We start from the raw sequence: 22960 nt of genomic DNA on the forward strand, positions 1-22960 counted from the left end.
TTTTCATTTAACCAAGAATTAAAAAAGGTTGAATTGTTGAACAAAAATTCATGAAATTGTCAATTATTTGGGTGTTGCTTCTTAGTGGGAAAGTTTCCATTTTCTATGTGAAAAGCAGGATAAGGTCCCTCACTTTCAACTTCTTTATAAAATAGAAAAAATATCTAATGCTTCTTCTCTCCATTTTCTATGGTCACATAATAATCCAATGTGATATATAGTATTCCAATTATTGACCTAAATAAGAAAATACATTTTATGAAACAGACACCAAAACCATTTCTCAATTGTATCTTCCTTTATATTAAGATTCTCCATTCCTCATGTTTACTTTTGAAAATTATTTTTAAAGTTATCCCATCTAATTATCCAAAAAAAGAAAATTTTGAGAAACAAAACCCAAAATATGAAGAAAGTTAATTAGTGAGATAAAATTTGAGTAAGTCCATACTTAGAATGGACACGTACTGTAAAACATTATCCTTTTACAAAAATATGTCTTTCACTTGCATTCACTATTTTGGCACTCCACCTCCTAATACTGCTTAAAAAAAATAAGAAAAGCTTGTGTGTTGCACTTTATTATACTTGCAAAAAAAGAAAATATTTCAACTCCACAAAACTTGTATTTGAATTGGTTTTAGAAAGTTAAATTGTATTCTGTAGGAGGGCGGTTAAAAAAAAGTCATTCCATGTGATTGTGTAAGATGCATACATTTTACCAATTTGTTATGCTTTAGTATACGTGTTTGTTAAATTTTATTTTATTTTACCGAAAAAGGGGTTAAATTTTGGTTATAATCACTCTCGTGCTCCTAAAATCAATCCAAAAAGCAGCCGAGTATAGACTTGTTAGTGTTGATTCCGAAAACAGTTGGGCCTAGGGGCCCATCCAACATTCTAAGTGCCCAGTCATGGGCTCGGCCCTAAACATTGGACTACAACACCCATGTAGGTCAGTAGGTGTTACCTTAGCGAAAAGGAAACCCACATTTTTATAATGAATAATAACATAAGAATAAACTACACCAATCTTTTATTCCACTAATTATTAGCATAGGGCTCTCCATGAATAAAATACACCCTCATGATTAACAAATAATAATAACAATAATCTCAGGTCTCTCTCTCTCATAAGCATCTGTTGAAAGACTATATGAACAAAAGAAACAACTCCAAAAGAACATATTCATTCTCACCCTAATTGACATACTCAAAAGGAGAAAGATAAAGATATTGAAGAATTTTTTTTGTCTTGAATGATAAAACTTAAAAGGTTGTGTCTTTACTTAAAGCTGTCACCTAATTGGCTGCTGAAATCCCAATGAAAGCCATTGGATGCATATATCTATGGTGTGTGTATGAGTGCAAAATGATGGTCAAATAAAACATGTCACTTTCATATTCAATACCTTTGTAAAGTTAAACACACACAAAAATATGGAAGTATGATAACAAAAGGTTGAAAATTTGAAGAAGGTCTTAAATCACCAAATCAGTCCAAAAACATAAGGTAATGGATAATGATAGATTTAGTATAATACATAACACTCCCTATCACCCCCAAATTTGAGATACAAAAGAAGAGTTAAGTAAGTATAAATCAAAATGGAAAGAAAACAAGAAATGCAAGAGTTTGAACATATGACTAATAATTAATTCCCCTCCTTCCTCCTTCCTCCTTCTCATCATTATTTTCTTCCTCTTTCACCATTTCCAATTTCCGTTCTTTTCCTTTTTCTTTTTTCACGATTAGATGTTAATTAAGAGTTAAGAGTTAGAAATAATAATGGAAGAGAAAAGAGGGACAAAAGCTGATTCAGTCATCCCGAGTCCCCACCCACCACCGCCGCTGCCTTTTTTTCCCCTTAATTTCCTTTTCCTTTTAAATAGAAATAGAAAAAGAAAAACATATAAAGGGTTTAAAATTAAAATATATAATTTAGTTGAAATAAGGTATTTTAAAATTGATGGTGAGGTCAGGGGCTATGGCCGACCCCATCCCCTACTGGCTACTCCCCACCAAGTTCTCTTTATCAAATATGTCATTTTTTTTTTCATTTAAATATTATGACGACATTTTGTTCCACTCTCTATTTTACACCATTAAATTAATTTAAAGTTTTTTAATTTTAATTTATTAATAGAATAAAAGTAAGGGGTGCAATAGCATGGAGCACGCAGTTAGAGAAGAGGTGGCATTATATTGATTGTGAAAGAAAGTATAATATGAAATGATTGGTGATTTGGAATGAGAAGGAGGATGGCAAAAGTTTGGTATAATTGAAGCATTGATAACTATTTTGAACACGGTCTCTGGGTCCCTTTTGTTTGTCTTTCCAGATGTCCAATTATTGTGTTTCCATGGCTTCCTCCTCTCAGATTCATCTCCACTCATAAACCTTATCAAATTTATGTATCCCATCCCAAACACTTCTTATCACTCTTTATATCCACCCTTTCTTATCTCATCCCCAAACACCCTATATCTCTCTTTTAATTTTGAAAATAAGTCTGATTGGAAAAATTAGGATCCTCACGTAGATAACTTTTTCAAAACCAATCTTTATAAAAATAAGTTAGTTTAGGATAAACACTTTAAATGTTTGATGTACTACCACTTACTAACATGTATAATTCTTAAAATGGTTAAAATACTTTCAAAAGTTATCTACCTCACTTTTGTTATGTGTTGTTGTGACTACCACTGCCCTTCAATAGTCCCCCTTGACCTCTATCACAAGCGGTTACCTTACCTTCTCTTCACAAACTTTAACTTTAACCATACGAACTCCAATGACTAATATTATTTTAAAATACCTAGTTCATAACATTTTATAATTTTCCTTTACACTAATTTGACATTAATCTTCAGACGAGGGTTTATCTCAAGCCTTAGCCTCTCTTGTCCTCAAATTGCTCATAATGATCTCATTGATGACCACTTTCTCGTCGTGCCGGTAGGAAGTGTCCTTTTTCATGGATTTCACTCTAGCAAATGACTAGGTCATCACTGGTAGGAGGTTGGAGAAAACATATGGAGTTGGGTTGGTTCACCAAGCCTTTGATAGGGTCTTTTGCAGCTTTTTGTTTCTTGTGACAGTATCATACTCGAGTCATGTGTGGTCATGTACTTCAATGGTGGCTTCCCTCATTAAGTTTGAACTCTCCATTGCCTACCTCGGCTCCCTTGTATTGGGCTTTAGGTTGTGTGTAGTTTCATCCTCCTCATTTAGGTTTTTCCATTTGAATGCACATCTTGGAGCCATCAATAAGGTAGGATTCATTTATGTGGCACACATGCTTAGCCTAGTTGGTTATTGTCAACCTCAGTAGCTTTAAGTTGACAACTGTTCCCTGTAGATGACACCAAATGTTGGCACTCGAATCTTGCATGTTCCTCACATTGTCACGAACCCCTTGTGGGGCTTCATCTCAGACTTGTTTTTTTTCCAGTCTAGTTTGGTTCTTGCTTTCTAAGCTACCTGTATGAAAGATTCTTACACTGGTGTGTTGTTGAGCCCTATACTTTGATACTTGTATTAGTACAAGAAGAACTCAAGTAAATACACTAAAGAGTAAGATCATAGCTCTCATTTGGAGATTACTTGTGTTTTTTTTTTTTCATTTTGGTTGGGGTTGGTGAATAAGTGTGTTTATAATTATGACATTCCTTTGATAGTTTTATAGCATTCAAAGCTACAAGAGACTATTCCTTTGATAGTTTTATAGCATTCAAAGCTACAAGAGACTAGAGTGACACATCTCATTAATTTACTTTCTTTTGATATCTATTTATTAGTTCTACTGGTCAACCTAATTTCTGAGACTCTAACTTTTCCTTTTTGGAACACACGTTCTCCTATGTCACCTCCTAGTTTTCCTTAGGCTTGGGTCACTCTCGTGGATTTTGAGTTATATGTCTAAACCAGCCCTCAGAATACTTTGTCACCCTCAATCCTTCACCTATATAACAATTTTATGGTAATAGAATTTTCTTTCAAAATTAAATTTAGGTTAATGTAAGCAAACCTTTTAATTCATTCAAAATGTCATAGAAGGTTGTTGTCTTTATTTATGTCTTTTTCGTTTCTTGAGAATAATGGAATACATAAATTGTGCAAATTATGATTTACGAGGTTGAAGCTTAACTTTACAATAATACTTATCAGGGCAAAGTGCACTCTTGGTCTCTTAAGTTTCAAATTGATATCTATTTAGTACTTGATGTTTCAAAAGATACAATTTAGATAAAAAATACATCATCATGTTATTCAACATGAAGAAGATGAAAACAATTAAACGTCGAATTAAAGAATTCAAATAGATTGAATCCAACAATAGCCTACTTCCATGTTTAATTTAATCCAAAACTAAAATTTGGACGATTATTATTATTTGTGTTTTTTTGGTTAGTCTTTTGAATGAACTCTATTGATTGGATTTGGAATGGAATTGGTGTGATGCAAAATTTTATCTCTTCTCCCCTTCGATAAAATCTACCAATTTTGGATCTCAGTTCTAAAAGTTTCCTCAACCACTAACAAAAAATTGTATAAGCTAAGTGATTTCTGGTTCAAAAGTCCATATTTGATGTGTTAGCAGAAAAGTGGTAAGTGCTTGTCCAAGAAGCAAATAACATGGATGAAGCCAAAGGGGAAGATGAGGTGACATTGTCGATAGCAATGCGATGGCGGATGAGCGTATGCGTTGGAACACGATTCGAATTTGGGACTAAATATTTTTAATTATTTAACTTTTAATAGATTACTTTTGCTGTAAATGACAAAGGAATTTTGGGGTTCCTTTTTCTTCATCTTATTTTGATCCATTAAGAAGGTATATATAACCAACTTAAATCCCACAATTAGAGGAATTTATAAAATTGAAAAGTAAATTATACAACGGTTAGATTCCTAAAGTTCACATACAAATTGAAAATGCTCGACTTGGTCTAGTAGAAACTCAAACTGCTTCCTTAATTGCATCTCAAACAAAATGACAATCAACTTCAATGTGTTTGGTGTGTTCATGAAACACTGAATTGTGCGCCATATGTAATATAAACTTGCTATCACAAAAAAGAAGAATCACTTTCAACTATTTTAATTCACATGTAATGGAAGTCATAGAACGATATTTGACCTCGACAAAAGAACGAGCGACCGTATGTTGTTTCTTAGCCTTCCATGAAATTGAGGATTTGCCTAAAAACACAAACCAACAACTGATGGATCATGCTACCCAATCCGATCACACCAACCAGTTAGAGCCAACTCATGGTTGAAACGTAATAGAATTCTTTGGCCTAGAGATTTCTTCAAATTCCAAACAACTGATCATAAAGCAACATCTCAATGATCTTGCCTTGGTTGTTGCAAACGTTCACCAAGTAAGCTAAGTTCGAACGCGTGACTTCCAAATAAATTAAATGGCCAACCATTCGATGATAGGGCTCAATATCCGAGAGACAAGATCCTGTAGCACATGCAACTAACCTAATAATCCAGTTTCTTATATGACATCAAGAGCATATTTTCAATCACATAAAAACATACTAGAAGGTGCATACATATAGCAACTTCAATACCAAAAAAATATTTGAGCTCGTTGAGATCCTTCGTATGGAAGCACTTGCTTAAATATGACTTGAAATTTGTTACCGCAGAAGAATCATTACCAGAAATTATTAAAGCATTAGTAAACACTAAAACATTTAGTTGTATGGTCCTTTTAGTAGAAGTGAATAGTGAATAGTGAATAATCAAAATAGAACTGAACCAGAGAATCATACCCTTTTAAAGATGACACAAGCTTTGTGAGCTAATACGGAGGAGCTTCGCATAAACCATTTAATGATTTACAAAGACATCAAACTATAGTGGAATTAGTAGAATCCATAAGAGAGTTTCATATATACTTTTTCATCTAAGTCACTAGGAAGAAAAGCATTATGAACATGCATCTATAGTTAGAAAAGTTCAACATCTATAGTTAGAAAATTTTAAACTGTCACCAATTTTGCAACGGGAGCATTTTTTTCATTATACTCAATCCCTTCAACTTGATGATTTCCAAAAATAACTAATGTAGCCTTGAATCTCTCAAAGACTTCCATCCGAGTTATATTTAATCTTGTATACCCATCTACTTCCAAGAGCTTTCTTATCATAAGAAATTTTTTTCGTGGCCCCAAGTGCCGTTATCTTCTAAAGCACGAATTTTTGTTTGCATTGCAGTACGCCATCTAACATCCTTCATAGCATTTTTTGAGGATAATGGTTCAACACTTGTAGATAAATGTGCAAGGAAAACTTGGTCTTGTACTGTAAATTTGTCACAACTAACATAATGTGCTATAGGAAAAGGAACACTCGAGGGAGCATGATAATTATGTGGTGAGAGTGAAGTGAGAGATGGACTTTTCTTGATAATTGTATGCAATAATCTTGCAATTTTAAATTTAACATTAGTTTTAACAAGAACCTCATCAACCAACTGTGCCTCGTTAACATTAGTATCATTAGTAACCTCATCAGTCAATTGTGCCTCATTAACTTTACTATCAATAGTAACCTCACCAACCCCCTCGAAAGATATGGAAGGAAGTTCCATATCTATTTTGTCACTGTCGGCCATGGTGGATATTTTATACCGTATAGAACAATTCTATAAACGAAAAAAGTCCATAGCCCACAATGAAAAATGATTATTTCGATCATGGACTTTTGCATTTTGTTACACGAGACATAAATATTTTACGAGTTTGTTACATTTATGAAAATGACTGCATTATGAAATTGGCAACCTAAAACAGATTTTAAATGTTCGAATTCAAATATTAAAATTTTAAATTGGAACAAAACAAGTTATAGAATACATAAAAAAAAAAAAATCATTTTTGTTTTCTATCAAATTCTTTGTCTTGTAAACCAAAATTTGGATGACAAACAAAATTTATAAAATTTTGGGTTAATAATTACTTTGGCCAAAAAGAAGTATATGTTGATTGTAGTTAGTTAATTAGGAAAGTTTTATAATAAATATAAAAGGGTATAATAAAAAATAAATAGATTTTGAAAATAGGAAACAATAATAAAAGCAATGAATGGTGGTATGGTTTCGCCGTTTGGGTATTTATTTTTTATGACTTTGGTTGTGGTATGTGAAGATATAGAAATTAACACCAATATCCATTTCAATTTTCAAAACAACCCCACATCCCCTCTTACTATACCCTAATTTAATTATTATTCTCATTATTTTATATTCAAATGCATAATTTCTTTCTCTAATGTTTTCTCTTTTTCTTAAAAGAAAACAAAATATTAATTTTGTTCCAAAATACTAATTGGTAATACGGCATCGTTTGGTGAGTTGTTGTTTTTCTTTTTTGACAGCTATGGATGAGTTGGAAGTAAGAGAGTAAAATTGTGAGGTTTCCAAAAAGGTTCGAAAGTGATAATTGTAATTACAATTGTGCCACTGTGTGTATCGATTTGCGTGAATTTGGTACACGTTCCACAGGAACAAACATCCACGGTGAATCTTCACAGTACAAAAGCCCAATTAAATTCCACTTAATGACGTTTACTACCTCCGCCTGCCCACCACCTCCCACCTCCCACGCCCACCGCCGCTCACCATCCACCCCTTCCCTTCTTTACTCACCAACTACGTGGCCTCTTCACCCTCAGACCACATTTCCTTTCCCCCCCCCACTTTCTTGGCAACTTCTCTCTCCCTCCCTCTCGCTTTCTTCACTCTCTCTTCTTTGACTATGTAAACTCTGCTGCACAGTAACACCCGAGGGAGAAGAATTTCAGGAACTCGAATATCTCATCGGACCCGACCTTCCACCTTCTGCCTTCCTCTATGGACTATCGAGCCTCCTCAACTGTCTACAACAAGTTTTCTAATGCTCGTAGTTTCAACGATAAATCGGCCTACGATGGCGTCTTTGCTGCTCCGTCGAAGCACGGAGCTCCGGTCTTCTCTGCTCGAGTTGAGGACTACAGAGAGATTTTTGGCGGTTCCCGAGTTTCTTCGATTCCGATTCTCGATGTTCCGGCACTGAGCGATAAGAAGTTTCCGGTTGATGTTCGTACTTCGAAAGTTGAATATTCGAAGATTTTTGGTGGCTTTGATGAGTTAAATTTCGCCATACCTTATGAGGAGCTTCTGGTGGAGGCAAACAAAACAAATTCGTTTTCTCAGAAAACTCGGTAAGCTTCTGTTTTCTTTCTTAATATGCAAGCTATTTTGAAAATGAGGAACTTAACCTTTAGCAGAATGCTTTCCATTTAATTACCTGTTTGTCCTTCAATTCATTCATTTAATTTCCAAAATTGTTTCGTTTTGTTGAGGGAGTAGGTAGAGAGTGAGATTTAATTAGATATGCTTAGGCTATATCGTGCAAATAGAGAATTAATACAAAGAATTGTTGGATCAAACTGTACTTTGTGTTTTAAGTTCGAGAGAATTGGTTTGGAGTTCTTGGAACGATATTTTTTTCCCCAATTTTTGTTGGTGGGTTTTGATACCATTTCTTTCTGTTGCCCTCACTTCCAAGGACAAGAGAAAACAAACCATTAAAGAACAATGAACATGGTGATTTTATTTGTATTAGTGAAGTTTCTTCATTGTTGCTATAACGTAGGATCTCTGCTGGAAGAGGATCCACGGCAGCTGAAAATTCTTCTCAGTATGAAAAGGAAAGTAACTTTTCCACCCGTGAAGCTTCATCTCAACCACTTGATAGAATGGAGAAATTCAGCGTGTCATATCAAAAGATCAACCAAGGAAACAAAAGTTATTCTGCCGAGACAGCTCATGTAGCTCTTCCCCATGCCATTCCAGGTTTTTCATGTGTAATTGATCAACAATCTCCTGTACAGATGTCTGGAACTGGTATGCCATCGTCCGAAAAATTGAATAATATTCGCCCAGAAAACATTGGGAATACTGAAGCGGCAGATAAGTCTTATCTTCCAATTTCTGGTGATAGTGAACAGGTATTTAAGTCTAGTAATCCAACCAATTCCCAGAGCAGAACTGGGTGGTTTAGATCAGATTCAGCTGATAAGTTATTCAATGGGTATGAGGTGGATCAAGGGGTTCAGAATCCTGACACTCCACCAAAATGTAATTTTCTGCCTAAGTTTGGTATAGATGCGGGATTTTCAGGGAGAACAACTGGTTTAAAGTCTGAAGCTTTTGAACATTCTAAAGATCCTTGCGACGGTTCTTCACCGCCATATTTTGGTGAGGATGTGGAGGTGAATCCAGTTGCTGCTGCCTCTGTTGCAGCTTTGAGAAAAGCAATTGACGCTGCTCAGGAAAGTATAAAAATTGCCAAGGAGTCGATGGAAAGAAGGAAAACTGCCGGACTTCAAAAACATAAAAAAGCAAGTTCTTCTAGGAGGCTAACCTCTGAAGAGAAAAGGGTAGTAAAAACTTCAAACAATTCGGGCACATGCCAAGAGAAGGTGGCTGGGGAAACTTGTCGAAAAGTGGATACTTTGGAGCAAGCGGTTGCTGAAATCAGGAGACAGAATTCAACTACAGAATGTCCTGTCACTCAAAGTGCAGTGAGGGAAAATTTAAATGCCTCAGGAACAAATAATATGGAATTTAAGATGACAGAAGTTGAATGTAGGGAGGAAGAGGGTGAAGAATTAGATGCAGAAGAACAATTTTATGAACCTAGGTCTTTTGGTGAAGACGAGGCAGAAGAACTGGAACCTGTCAAGGAAGACAATGCAGATGGATATGAATGGCAAGGAAACAATGGATTGAAGAAAACATTTGAGAATCCTGGAGAGTCTGGTGATAGCTTGGTTGTGGTCAAAGAGGCTGGACCGGAGGAAGGTGGCATAAACTTAAGTGTAGTCAAAGGCATCCTTATGAGCAAATTAAAGTCAGTTCTAGGTGTCGTTGAGCATGTAGAAGATAAAATGAAATTTGGCCAAAACCAAAATCAGCTAGAAACGAACATGAAAGTTGAATCATCAATGGAGCATAAGAAATGTGTGGAATTGCTGGAAGAACTTAAAGTAACAAAAGATCACGAGGAGTTCGCAAACAGGGAGATGGAGGAAGAGAATGATATGGAGACCCATTTTAAGGCCCATCAATGGGGGGTGGAGGAAGTAAGACATATCTGCCAACAAGAAGAAAAGGAGATGGAAACAAATACTGTGCAAATTGAAAATAATGTTGAAAAGATATTAGACAAAACTAATGAAGACGAAAGAAATATAAATTTGATTGATGACTTCCATGATGATGGCAAAGATTCTCATGTCATGGAAGAAAGTGGCGAATTGAAACTAAGCAGCCTTCAAGAAAACAAACAGGATGATGAGATAATTGAAGGGATTTCCTTTCATTTGTTCAATCATGAGATTGAACATGTTCTTAGACAAATAAACATTGGTGAATGTGGAGTACCAGAGAGCATTGTAAAAGCAACGCTAGACAATCGGAATACCGAGAGTAAAATTGAATTACAAGATGGTTCATGTAAGCAGGATGAGGTTAGCAAACTCTCAGAAGATCAGGAAGCTAGTGATTTTATAGAAAGTATGGAAGAAGTGGAAGTGATTCTTGACCAACCTGCATACCGAGACATTGATAATTCAAAAGATGTAGAAAAAGTTTCCTTTGAATTTGAAAGTAATGAATCTGAGACAATTACAGAGGGTGACATGGAGGATAGGTTGCCTTTTGAATTGTTTTCCCTGGCCGAGGATGCACTTAAACGTAGAGAATTTAAAATTAGGATGGATCATTCACACATAAGCCCTGTTATAATCCAAAATGGGGTGGATTTTGGTGTGATCGATATTAAATTGGGGCAGAAATATAAAGAAGCTTTGGCTCCAGAATTTAGAGAAATTGAGAGAAATATAGAGGAAATTGAATTCTCAACAAACAAAGAAAATGATGACAACAATTCAAATGAAGAAGTGACGTTCCGAACTGCAAATAATATCAATATTGAAGCAAGCAATGAGCCTAGTACATCTGAAGATAACAAGAAAGTCAGTGAAGAGGCAATGGAGGAAATGGTCACGAGAATAATTGCTGAAGCAACTCAGGAGAACTATCAAGCAACCATCAAAGTAGAAGAAAGTGAAACTGATTATGTATTGAAAAAGGAAATGCAGTTAGACTCGAATGAGAACAATAATAGAGCAGGTAGCCAATCTGGCACGATTGAAATAGATTCAGGAATAATTCATATGATCAAAACAAGTCAAAGTTCAAGAGAAAGTGAGGAGAGTTATCACGTGACAGAGGATGAAATGGAAGCTAGTGATTCCTCTGACGAAGAGTTGGAATATGCAGCTCACTTGGAAAATTTAGAAGTTAATTCGTCTGGAAGTTCTGAAAGTAAAGAAAATTTAGCTGACATGGAACAGGAAATTAGTACTAGCCAAAAGGTTACAAATAATGAGGATCATCAAACGACCCCAATCCTGGGTGAAACTGAAACTAATGCTGACATGCAGACAAGAGAAGCAGGGGTTGAATCCAAATTCAACAGTGAGACAGCAGCTCGTGGTTTGTCTCAAGCTAAAGAGGTAGTAGAGAAATTAGCTGAGAATTTGGCAAATCAAAGTATCTTAGAAACTGGGGAGAATGATCAAGCGACCCATTTAATGGAGGAGGAGAATGTATTCCATGAAACATTTGAGAAAGAAGCTGAAGTGATCAAGGGACGGCAGAGAAAAATTGATGAAGCCAAAGAAAAGGAGAAAGAGAGAGAGAGATTAGCTGTAGAAAGAGCAATTCGTGAGGCCCGTGAAAGGGCATTTGTAGAAGCCCGAGAGAGGGCCGCTGCCGGGAGAGCTTCTGCTGACACCCGTAGAAGAGTAATGGCTGAGGCACGTGATCGCTCAGGGAAGGTTTCCATAGAGACCAATCATAAGCCTTCTGCTGATAAGGTTTCAAAGGAAGCCAAATTAAAAGCTCAACGTGCTGCTGTTGAAATGGCTACTGCTGAGGCTAGGGAGCGTGCTTTAGAAAAAGCTATGTCTGAGAAGGCCATTTCTGAGGCACGAAATCTTGCTGACAAGATTGTTGCCGAAAAATTACATGGTGCCGCTGGAGATAGCAGAGTAAAGAAGAGTTTTTCATTTAGTGTGAGTACTATTTTTACACTGCGTTTTTTATATTGTTCACAAACAGTTAAAAGGGCACCTAGTAGTGATTAACGTTGAAAAGCACTTATGTTCAGGACTCTCAGCCAAAAGGCCCAGGTTCTTCCAACAATTTCAGGCATGCGAATTCATTTAACCTTGGAGGTGAGTATGCACCAATTACTTTTTTTAGCAACGCTGCCTAAAGATTTCACTATTATAACAATAAAAACTTATTCTTCTGAACAATTTGTCACTTGATAAAGGCGCTGACTCTTCAGAGAGAGAGGTGGGATCTTCTGGGGAATCAGCTCAAAGATGTAAAGCCAGGTTGGAGAGGCATCAACGAACCGTTGAGCGTGTGGTAAGTCCTGTTCAAGTTGTGATCTATTCAAAATTTTGACTGCAGAAACCACATTTCATGCTATTTTCCTTTTCCATTTCAGGCAAAAGCTCTTGCAGAGAAGAACATTCGTGACATTCTTGCACAAAAAGAACAGGAAGAGAGAAATGTAAATTACACGTTTTTTTAACAGTTTGAAGGAGTAAGTTTAGCTTCTCATTAGATAGTTCGTTTAACAGTTCCAAATCTTTTAACTGGAACAGAGACTTGCGGAATCTCTAGATGCTGAAGTTAAACGGTGGTCAAGTGGGAAGGAGGGAAATCTGCGTGCATTGCTCTCAACTCTTCAATATGTAAGCTAACATTTTGTGCCTTGTTATTGTTCTTCTCTCATTTGGATATTATAATCAGAACTTAATTGTTTATTATATCGACAGATTCTTGGGCCTGACAGTGGGTGGCAGGCAGTCCCTCTAACAGATATCATCACGACTGCTGCTGTCAAGAAAGCTTACCGTAGAGCAACTCTTTCCGTTCATCCTGACAAATTGCAACAACGTGGTGCAACCATTCAACAAAAGTACATATGCGAAAAGGTTTTTGATCTTTTGAAGGTATGCACTAAATTTATCACATTAATGAATTTATGCTGGCATTTAGGTTAAGTTAATTTTTTTTATTAGGAATTTGGTAAAAAGTTAATGAACTATACAACAAAAGGTGATTAATTGTCACCTTTATACGCCAAAACCCTTAAACCTCAAGTGGCCTTTTTAGGAGTGAGTTTCTCTTGCTCTCACGTCTACTGTCCAAAAAATTTAACAACTTAGGGTCTGTGTTTGTTATCAGTAGACTTGAAATGATTTTAGAACATGTTAGATCTCCGAATTACACACCATATCAATTATTATGGGGCTTGGAATGATGTATTATTGAATTTGGTGTTCTTTTTTTTAAGTTGATTGGAGTTTATTTTTGGACCAAATGAAATAAGTTGTCCAAATTTTGATGAACTTGGAATGTGTTGTGAACAGGCTGCATGGAACAGGTTCAACGTGGAGGAAAGATAGCAACATGATCGGTCGAGTTACTTCCTAAATTTCATTTTAATTGCATCATTATTCATTGTTATGCCTACTAACCATAGCGTATTCTTTGAAGGCAGTTACAATGGGAAACGAAATGCAACACAATTCTTTCAATTTGTAATCTATATCTGTTAGTGACCATTTGGTCATATGGTGGAGGAGGGGAGATAGGGTGACATTTCTCTTTAGTTTAAATCATTTTAGTGGAAAGAATCCGGTGGTGGTTGTTCATCACTTACATTTGCCACTCAAATTTTATTTTAGATGGTTGGCATGCCAATTGAGCTCTATTTGCTTTGGTTTCATAATGAAAGTTAGTTGATGTAAAATATCGTTTTATTGCTAATATAATCAATATTTTTATATTTTAAATGTTAATATATGTATTTATATATATATACCCATTAAATTGTTTATTAAACTCATTTTTTTAAATCACATTTTTGAAATTAGATGTTGAAAGAGATTAATTAGATGGTTAAGCAATGAATTTTGAATATTGTCCACATTTCTTTAGGTGTAAAGATGCTATAAAATAATGTTTTGGCCAATAAACACTACTGAAGATGGCTGCCAATTAGCACAACAAAATGTTAAACATCATGGCATTGAAGGGACTACCATTATTTTACGCATAATCCATATAGAATGAAAGATAATCGATGAAACAGACATGAGTTTGGATATCAAACAGACAGCAATGTCCAAAATTAGTTTGGTTATTGATACTGACGTGAGATATTTGAGACTCATTGTCAATACCTCAGTGCAATTCGATGAGTCATGGATTCTCTCAAAAGGCCACAATTGCTCAAATGTATTCCTTCTTATTGTTCTACTAATATACTTGTATTTGCTGGGAGAATTATGGGGCATAAAAATATGTTTGATTAGTGTTAGGAGGTTCAATCCCTACGACACTAATATAATTTAATCTAGAGGGTGCATGTGAAGAATCCAAATGCTTAGGTCATAACATTTTGACTAAGGAAGAAAAAGCAAAAGGGGAGGCTCGTGACAAATTCCAATTGCAAAAAAGTGGGTTCCTGGTTACGTGCGAGAAACAAAATAGACAGTACAAAAAAAGTAGTAGAGATCAGAAGCCAACTTTGGCATATGGTATTATTGAAACATAAATTGGCAAAATTGCATGATTAGATGCTGACTGACACAATCATAAGCCAAGAACATGAAGCATTATAGCATTCTGCGCATGCATTCGATTCTCAGCTTGAGGAAAGACAATGGAGTTAGGAGCCTCAATTACTCCATCTGTTACCTCTACGCCTCTCTCTGCTGGTAGGCAATGCATGAAATAAGCCTTTGAACCTGCTAAGTTCATCAGCTCTTCGTTAACCTACAACAATTAATGCATATAACAATGTTATTTCAGCTTCCATTAACTAACTATACCACAACTTATAGAACACATCTTTTTCAAGCAAGGTCATGGTCTCCAATATTTAACATACCATATGCATCTTAAATATCACAAAATAAGAAATGGAAGAATAAAAGTCTCCAATATTTGTGTCCAGTGACTATTCTGTATTCAAAGAGCACAGCAATGTTTCGATCTATACGATATAAAAGAGACAAAATGGGAAGAAGCTGAAGTGATTCTACACTGGGGTGTTTGGAGGGAAGGTTTGAGTTTGGTTGGTTGGACACGGCATCCATTTGAGCAGAGAGTTAATTTGCAACAAACTTCAGATATGAAACTTTATTGAGCCTATAAGTTTAAGCTGAACTCAAGTACGATTTTTTTTTGTGATCATTTCTGCATTTCGTCGATTGAATTTCACTGGCTAGAAAAAGTGTTTTAACATTCCTTCCACAATTGTTTTCACTAAATTAATTTGTGCAGACCATGTTGCATCAACTACATTTTTTCATCAGTGCTAATATTACTTCCAACTCAGGTTACTGCTAACAGAGATACAAAATGAGGGATGAACATGTGAACTAGTTGTTAGCTGTGAGGTATTCGACATGGAAAAAGGCAGACAAGTGGCAATTTATTTAATATTCCATCCCAAAAGATAGCATAAAAGATTAAAAAAAATCAGAATAATTCAGTATCAAGTCTAAGCATGTTCATCTCTACTAACATTTTTTTATAGCATCGTCATTGACAGTTAATTAGCTTGAACTGAATTCATTAGAAAGATAACGCTACAAGTACCTGGAAGCCTTGAAACACTTGGCGCCGATAATCAGCCTCCTCTTTTTGTCCCATGCTGGCCCAGACATCTGAGTATACAACATCAGCTCCTTTCACTGCTTCCTTGGGATCATTGGTAATCTCAATCTTGCTAACTCCAGCTTGTCGGGCCTTTTCAACTGTATTCTTATCTGGCTCAAAACCTTTAGGACACGCACAAACAAAGTGGAGGGGTACAACTGATGCCAGCAACAACCATGAGTGCACCATGTTATTTCCATCTCCAACATACACGACCTAAATTTTCATCATCAGCCGTTCAGTTTATTGGCACAAAATACAAATATTATAATTGTATATTTTATATCTCCTAGAACGAAACATAGAGGGAAAAGCCAAACCTTAGTTCCTTCTAACTTGCCAATGTGTTCAATCATAGTGAGTGCATCAGCCATTACTTGACATGGATGGTTGTAATCCGTCAGGCCATTTATTACCGGTACGGTGGAATATTTAGCTAAATCAAGAATATCCTGCAACAAAATAGTAGTATGATGACCAGTATAGAGACATCTGGACTACTAGATTACTAATAGAAGACAATGGATTAATGAAACAGAAGAAATTACGGCCCACTAATATATGTCAATGCTGACAATATGCCACTAGTTAAAACTATCCCTTTTCCTTCATTTCTTATGGTAGCTTGGAGTATTTGCAGATGATTAAAAGCTCTTGACTATGTCTTGAGTTGTCCCTAAATAAAAGCCCACCAATGAGAGAAAAAAAAAGTCCAAATAATAAGATTATTTCCTCCTCAGACATCTTTCCAATTGGAATAGGCCACCAACTAGATGACCAAAGAATCAGTATCTGGCCTGTCACGTAAGTTTTTCTACTAGTAAAATTATTTACAGACAAACCAATATGTGACTAGTTCTATACATACCTGAATAGATATGCATCATAGTAGTCTTGTGGCTAAATGCAGATTCTCATACACTAACAGGCCAAGATTCCCACCTTAATGTCCCACAATGCAGTCAATATCATAAAACAAGTGACTTCATCACAATAAATACATAAACTTCATTAAATCATAGATGAATAATTCTACATAGCTATCTATCAGAAGAGAAATCTTAAGCATACTTAAATTCCTTCAATTATTGAGTCAACTGAAATATGAAATAATAACTAATAAGGGTCTGTCACAAGGAAGACTTAAGCAATTGTTGCCTGTGTTTCATTTTCATTTAGAAATTCAATCAACAGGTTGTCTATAGAAAACAGAAGGTAATACAAAAAACAAACATCATTAAGCCATACTTGGCTTGAAAAAACTTTTCACAAAACACCACTAATATGCCCTAAAGTCAACCGCCTTTATTTTTGCTTCATTAATATTGTGACAAAACAACAATTTCGAGAAGGCAAAGGTAGCTTTGATCAAGTACACACATAGCAGATATTATCCATGTTCATAACCCAACACGTTGTCAGTAGGAACTAAGAAGGTACTAAACTGACCACAATACCTGGTGACCAAATACACGAGCCATGATGACATCATTATAGCGAGACAAAACACGAGCAATATCCCTAGTTTCCTCTCTTTTACCCATTTGGATAGTGTCAGGCCCTAAATATATGGCATGGCCCCCTAGCAAGAAGAAACCAGTCTCAAATGAAACTCTGGTTCTCATGGATGGTTTTGCAAAGATCATCGCCATTGTCTTCCCTTTAAATGGGAGAAATGACCTATCACCAGATTTCAGTTGCGCCTTAACTTCAACTGCACGGTCTAAGATCTTCAAGAGGGTGGATTTATCAAAATCGCTGAGGTGAAGGAAATCCTTCTTCTCTGTTTTCACTGTGATAAACAATACAACAGAGCAAAAACGTCAGACAATTTACAGCACACATCCGTCGATTAATAAAAAATTACATGCATTTACAAAAGATAAAAGAAGAAGAAAAATTGTATCCCTTGAGGAAAACTTGTATCCAGAAACACTACAATAATCTGTTCTCAAGCAAGTAAGAGAGCCGATCTTGACAATCATTGGAGATAAATTGGCTGCAGAGAAGTTTGATTATGTAGTGTATGCTTAATCCAAACTCATAAACCACATAAGAACGGTGATGGAGCAATATAGATTGTATGATCGCACGCAGTCCATAAACCCTAACTTGTAAGTGAATTAAGCAAGAAACGGAAAGAACTAAGTGGAAATGAAAATTATAGAAAGAAAATGGTAAAGAAGGAAGTGGAATAAAAGAAAGAGATGCACCTTTGGATTGGAGGGAAGGAGGTGAAGTAGCAGAGGCGTGGCAAGAGATAGAAGGAAAAGGAAGAGGAAACCTAGAGGGAGAAGGGAGAGGAAAGGCGGAAAGGCGACCAAAAAACTTGAGGGGTGGCGGAAGAGAGTTGGTGGAGCAGAAGTGAGTAGAGAGGGAGTGTTTATGAGATGGAATAGTGGAGTGAGAGCAGAGGGCTGCCATTGCTTCGGGGTGGGAAATGGAAATGGAAATGGAAATGGAGGGTTATGGGAAGTACCGATTCCGATTAGCGGAGGAGTATAAGTATCGGAATCGGAGGAGGTAGAATCTGGTAGGTTTGATTTTGTAGTTTTTTGGAAATGTATTGAATCAACCGATTTTATATGTCAAAGTAATTTCGTTTGGGAAGTCCAATATAAAACAAAATGAAAATGAGGCTTTCCCTTATGCACTCCTCATTCGTTCCTTCCTTCATTCACTCACTCATTCATTCATTGTTGTGTGCTTTTGTTGATGGCTTTTCGGCTTCGGAACCAACAAAGCAAAACGGATGTTTACATCAAAATGACTAATCAAAATAATAAAAAAAAGGAAGAGGAATTTCATCCAAACAACAATAAGAAGAAGAAGAAACTAAAAAACAAAAACATAGTGATGATTTGGTCCCAACCAAAAAAATAAATTAAAAAAAAAAAAGTGAGTAAAGGGGATATGCACCTCAAAATTTTTAATAATTGGAATTCAAGATTATTGAGTTTCTTCATACAAATAACTTGTATACTTTTCTTTGGAAAGAAAACTTGTATTCAAACTCTTTTTTTTATTATTATTATTTTTCACTTAATTGGAGTCCAATGTCAATTTTTGTTTATTTTAGTTTAGTATTTTCTCATATATGGTAAAATATTATTTTGGGTTGTTTTCCATAAGGAGAAAAATACATCAAAATACTTTTAAAATTTATATATGTTGGAATTTATGTCTTAAAACTGGTGGTTTGTAATCATATTACATTTAATAAAATCGTTATTATACTATAATCTTAAAGTCAATAAACTAATGATCCGAGGTTATTATTAGGTAAACATGAGCTTTATGTAGAGACGAAAATGTGGATCCAGTTTGAGTATATAACATAAATAGTCTATAGTATACGAATACGGTTGGATACCTTATTCCGGAGACACTATAGATGTGGCCCGTTTTGTAGTTAGTACAAAATGATGTGTGATCGTTTATGTAGAGATAGGGAAATGAGGACATCCTATGTAAATAGTTTACATAAGACTAGAACCATAGAATTATTCTTAGAGTGAGGGCAACTCAATGGTGCTGGCTCAATAAGCGACCATGTGGATAGCTAGGGACATATGGTGCAAGACAAAATTCACTCTTATCATGATTTAAGGATAATAGATAGGTTGTTCCATTAAAGACTGAATCCAAGTCTTGAACAAGGGGCCTCACCCTCTCATTGGCTCGATATGGATTTGGTTTATGGGTTGGACCTAAAACCAATTGTTCCATAGTAGATCAATGGAACCTAAGGAGCAAGATATAGTCTCGAGGGTAAAACGGTACTTTGACTTAGTCGAGATTATGAACAATCTATGAAAGATTAACTTACTTATCATGGTTATATCACATGAACACAAATATATTTACAGTGAGGGGATTGTAACTTTGACTGACTTTATATTCAAATGTGATTTGAATTTCAGAGAAATGAATGCGAATTCATTCTCGAAAAGTCGAAATTAGTCAAGACAGACAAAATGGTAAATAGTCAAAATGTTAACTTTGGACTTGAAAAAGACAAACTTTAAATTTGATTTAAATGTTAAATTATCATATTGCCCTTAGGCTAATTGAAATAATAACAGTTGTTGAGATTTGAAAAACTTATCTCTTGCATGTGGTATACAAGTGACGTATTGCATGCAAGACACCTACCTCACTTAGAATTCAAAGTGGTGAGATAGAAAAACACTTGCATTTACTTTGCTTGTAAGAGTTTCTTTTGGAAAAGATGATAGGACTCTTGTGTTTGAAAAATGCAAGGATTAAGTCTTGCTCTAATTTTATATATATATATATATATATAGTTTGGCAAGATGTGAGTTGTCCTACCTTGATTATTTTGCAGAAACTTTTTATTTATAAATGTCTTAATTCAATACATTATAGGCTTTATATTGATCTAAATTAAATTTTAGTTAAAATATTTGGAGAAAGTGGTTTTGTAATTGAGTCTAAGAGTTATCGAACCTTCCACCCTTAAAATGATGTCCAGTATTCAAGATGATGAAGCCATCCAAACAACCACTAATTCCAAAATAATATGACATACCTAAATTTGACACTAAATAAAAAATAGTGAAAAAAGAAAACCAAATATTAACATGAAAATTTAAAACAATATATCTTACCTTTTGCCACAATATTTTTGGAGAATTTCATTAATCTTGAGTCTTCATCTGTTTTTCTCTTTCTGTTCTTAATTTTGGTTAGTGTGTATCAATGACTGGGCTTCTCTGGCTCTTAGGCCCATTGTATTTACGCTTCACAATTAGGGCTCCTTGCACTTTGTAGAAAAAAAATACCAATTAAGGATACCAAAATATGGGTGAGGCACAAAATTTTCAATCTACTAGTGATAGACTTCACTAATCACCTGCTATCACGTGTAGAAATCTAAAACTGTTTTTATAAAAGTCTATTATCGATGCTCTTTTTCCTTTGAAGCTAATTGCAAGTATAACAAAACTCATGGAAGACATGAAATTTTTATAAGTCTATCACTAATAGTGATGATAACAACATATTATTGATAGACTCGTCTTATAGAAATCTATTATTGGTACCATACTATCATCATCAATATTTTTGTATAAAAAATAGGATTCTATCAAAGAAGTATATCAATCTACTAGTGATAACAAACTATTGTTGATATACCGCTATGACTAATATATTTCTATCACCGATATCTATTAGTGATGGCACACTATCAATAATATAATTTAAAAAGTGATAAAATTTTATCACCCTATGTTTTTTATCAACACAAACTAATATGTTGATATATAAAATAAAATATGTAGCATTAAAGTTAAAATGTGTTTTTGATAAAAGTCCGTCCACGGTAGATTTCTATCATTGATTGATGAATATGTTGATTTTATTTTCATCAAAAAATAAAAAGAAATGTGAGTTTATTATTGTTTAATTGGTATTTAGTTTATGTACTATTGTTAGTGTGATTTTGTGTTATTGATTAAAAGTATATGATCTGCAATTGATTTTATTTACTGATAGTCTTGAAGTGATATAAGTCTATCATTCAATCACAACGTTTATCACTAAAAAAACTTTAGTATTTATTATTATTTTAAGAGGTGGACAAGGAAAAATAAATTATGAAAAAGTAAGCAAACACAAAAAATGGGACACGACATTCTTGTGACAACATCTTTAATAGATTAATATATCAATCTATTAGTGATAGACTCATATCAGTAGAGTGAAACAAGTCTATCAACGATACACTAACATCACCGATAGACTAAAATATGAAAATTTTAGTGATAGATTTAGACTAATAGAGTGAAAATGAGTCTATCGATGATAGACTAACATCTCTAATAAAATAAAATATAAATTTATTAGTGACAAACACACATCAATAGAAGTGAGACGAGTCTATCAGTGATAAACTAAAATATAAATCTATTAGTGATAGATTCATATCAAGAAAGTGAGACAACTTTATCAGTGATGGACTAACAACATTCATATACTAAAATACAAGTCTTCGACGATATAGACTTGTATAAGTAAACTGAGTGAGCTTATCATAAATTTATATTTATGAGAGGAGAATTACCAAAATTTAAAGTTTGAATATGCAATTAAAATTGTAAAATATAGATAGAGAGAGAGAGGAAGAAATTGATATATGACATAGTGATGGGGCGAAGAAAGTGAAAGGGTGTGGTTTTCATAAAGCGACTCTTCTACAAATTTTAGGGTCGTTAGGGCACAAAAAACGTCCCATGCAGATGCAAAGATAAGTTGATAACCCTCTTCATCTAATAAATCTCACATCCGACATGTCGGCCTGGAAATACGTGCACAATATTTTAAAAAACGCTATATCGTTCTACCTCTACATGCCCCCTTCCCAGTTCCCAACAACTTCCCCTCTTCAGAGTCACGTGCATTGTTTCCTATTTCGTCCCTTATCCCTCAGACACCCCTACCCCCTCCTCACGTGCCTCAACCATGCCTTGCTTTTATTCATTTCTACCAATATTTTGTTTCGTTTTTATTCTATATTTTTTTTAATTGTTCCAACTTATTTAATGTAGTTTTAAGATTGACTTAAAGTATATAAAAAAAAATGAAGGGGAATGAATGATATAGAAAATGATATTTGTAATTGTCATGGAGGACCCAAATTAGGGAAGTGTATTAAGCATTAAATCATGGGCAACACGTGGCCGGGAGATGTGCTCCTAAATGTAATTGGTCTCACTTTCGGTGCTCCTATATCCATCACTACAAACACTTTCATTTTTTTTTCTTCAATTGTTATTATTATTTACTTTAATAACGTACATATCATCAAACGTTTATATTTATGGTAGTTGGAGAGATGTTAATTTAGAAATTCATCATTTGCATTTTTAAAGATCCGAGAATTATAATGTTACATGGAAAGAAAAATAAAATTTGTGTGTTTATACTCTCTTTGCTACCATACAATGAATCACACAATCACTCTCAGCCACAAATGTCCACTTTGCCACGTGTGAGGCTGTTGTTCTTTTTGTTTTTAATCAATACTTTTCAGTAAAACACATAATTAAACAAAAGAAGAATAGTTATGAGATTAAACAAACTATTAGATGTTTAAACATAGGCTCCATAACCA

The 22960-nt window shown here is 34.8% G+C and overlaps 2 protein-coding genes across 2 annotated transcripts; one reads left to right on the forward strand and one right to left on the reverse strand.

Annotated features, from left to right (window-relative positions):
• Positions 1-7577: 7577 nt before the first annotated feature.
• Positions 7578-13942, forward strand: LOC101221326 (auxilin-like protein 1). The gene is made up of 8 exons (XM_031882905.1): positions 7578-8225; positions 8660-12149; positions 12245-12311; positions 12413-12510; positions 12593-12658; positions 12753-12842; positions 12927-13103; positions 13524-13942. The coding sequence occupies exons 1-8, from the start codon at positions 7876-7878 to the stop codon at positions 13557-13559; spliced, it is 4374 nt and encodes a 1457-aa protein (XP_031738765.1). The 5' UTR covers positions 7578-7875; the 3' UTR covers positions 13560-13942.
• Positions 13943-14562: 620 nt separating this feature from the next.
• Positions 14563-18564, reverse strand: LOC101222023 (ornithine carbamoyltransferase, chloroplastic). The gene is made up of 5 exons (XM_004147810.3): positions 18036-18564; positions 17280-17614; positions 16143-16274; positions 15763-16038; positions 14563-14934 (listed from the first exon to the last, which is right to left on the reverse strand). The coding sequence occupies exons 1-5, from the start codon at positions 18244-18246 to the stop codon at positions 14752-14754; spliced, it is 1137 nt and encodes a 378-aa protein (XP_004147858.1). The 5' UTR covers positions 18247-18564; the 3' UTR covers positions 14563-14751.
• Positions 18565-22960: the final 4396 nt, after the last annotated feature.

This window comes from Cucumis sativus, chromosome 3 (assembly GCF_000004075.3).
Source record: "Cucumis sativus cultivar 9930 chromosome 3, Cucumber_9930_V3, whole genome shotgun sequence".
Lineage (NCBI taxonomy): Eukaryota > Viridiplantae > Streptophyta > Magnoliopsida > Cucurbitales > Cucurbitaceae > Cucumis > Cucumis sativus.

Excerpts from the sequence above, each read along its gene's own strand:
- LOC101221326 (XM_031882905.1), top strand. The coding sequence starts at position 7,876 with ATGGACTATCGAGCCTCCTCAACTGTCTACAACAAGTTTTCTAATGCT. Across the intron at positions 8,226-8,659 it reads TCGTTTTCTCAGAAAACTCG|GATCTCTGCTGGAAGAGGAT; the intron begins GTAAGCTTCTGT and ends GCTATAACGTAG. Across the intron at positions 12,150-12,244 it reads AGAAGAGTTTTTCATTTAGT|GACTCTCAGCCAAAAGGCCC; the intron begins GTGAGTACTATT and ends ACTTATGTTCAG.
- LOC101222023 (XM_004147810.3), bottom strand. The coding sequence starts at position 18,246 with ATGGCAGCCCTCTGCTCTCACTCCACTATTCCATCTCATAAACACTCC. Across the intron at positions 16,039-16,142 it reads GCAAGTTAGAAGGAACTAAG|GTCGTGTATGTTGGAGATGG; the intron begins GTTTGGCTTTTC and ends ATGAAAATTTAG. Across the intron at positions 14,935-15,762 it reads AAGTGTTTCAAGGCTTCCAG|GTTAACGAAGAGCTGATGAA; the intron begins GTACTTGTAGCG and ends TAATTGTTGTAG.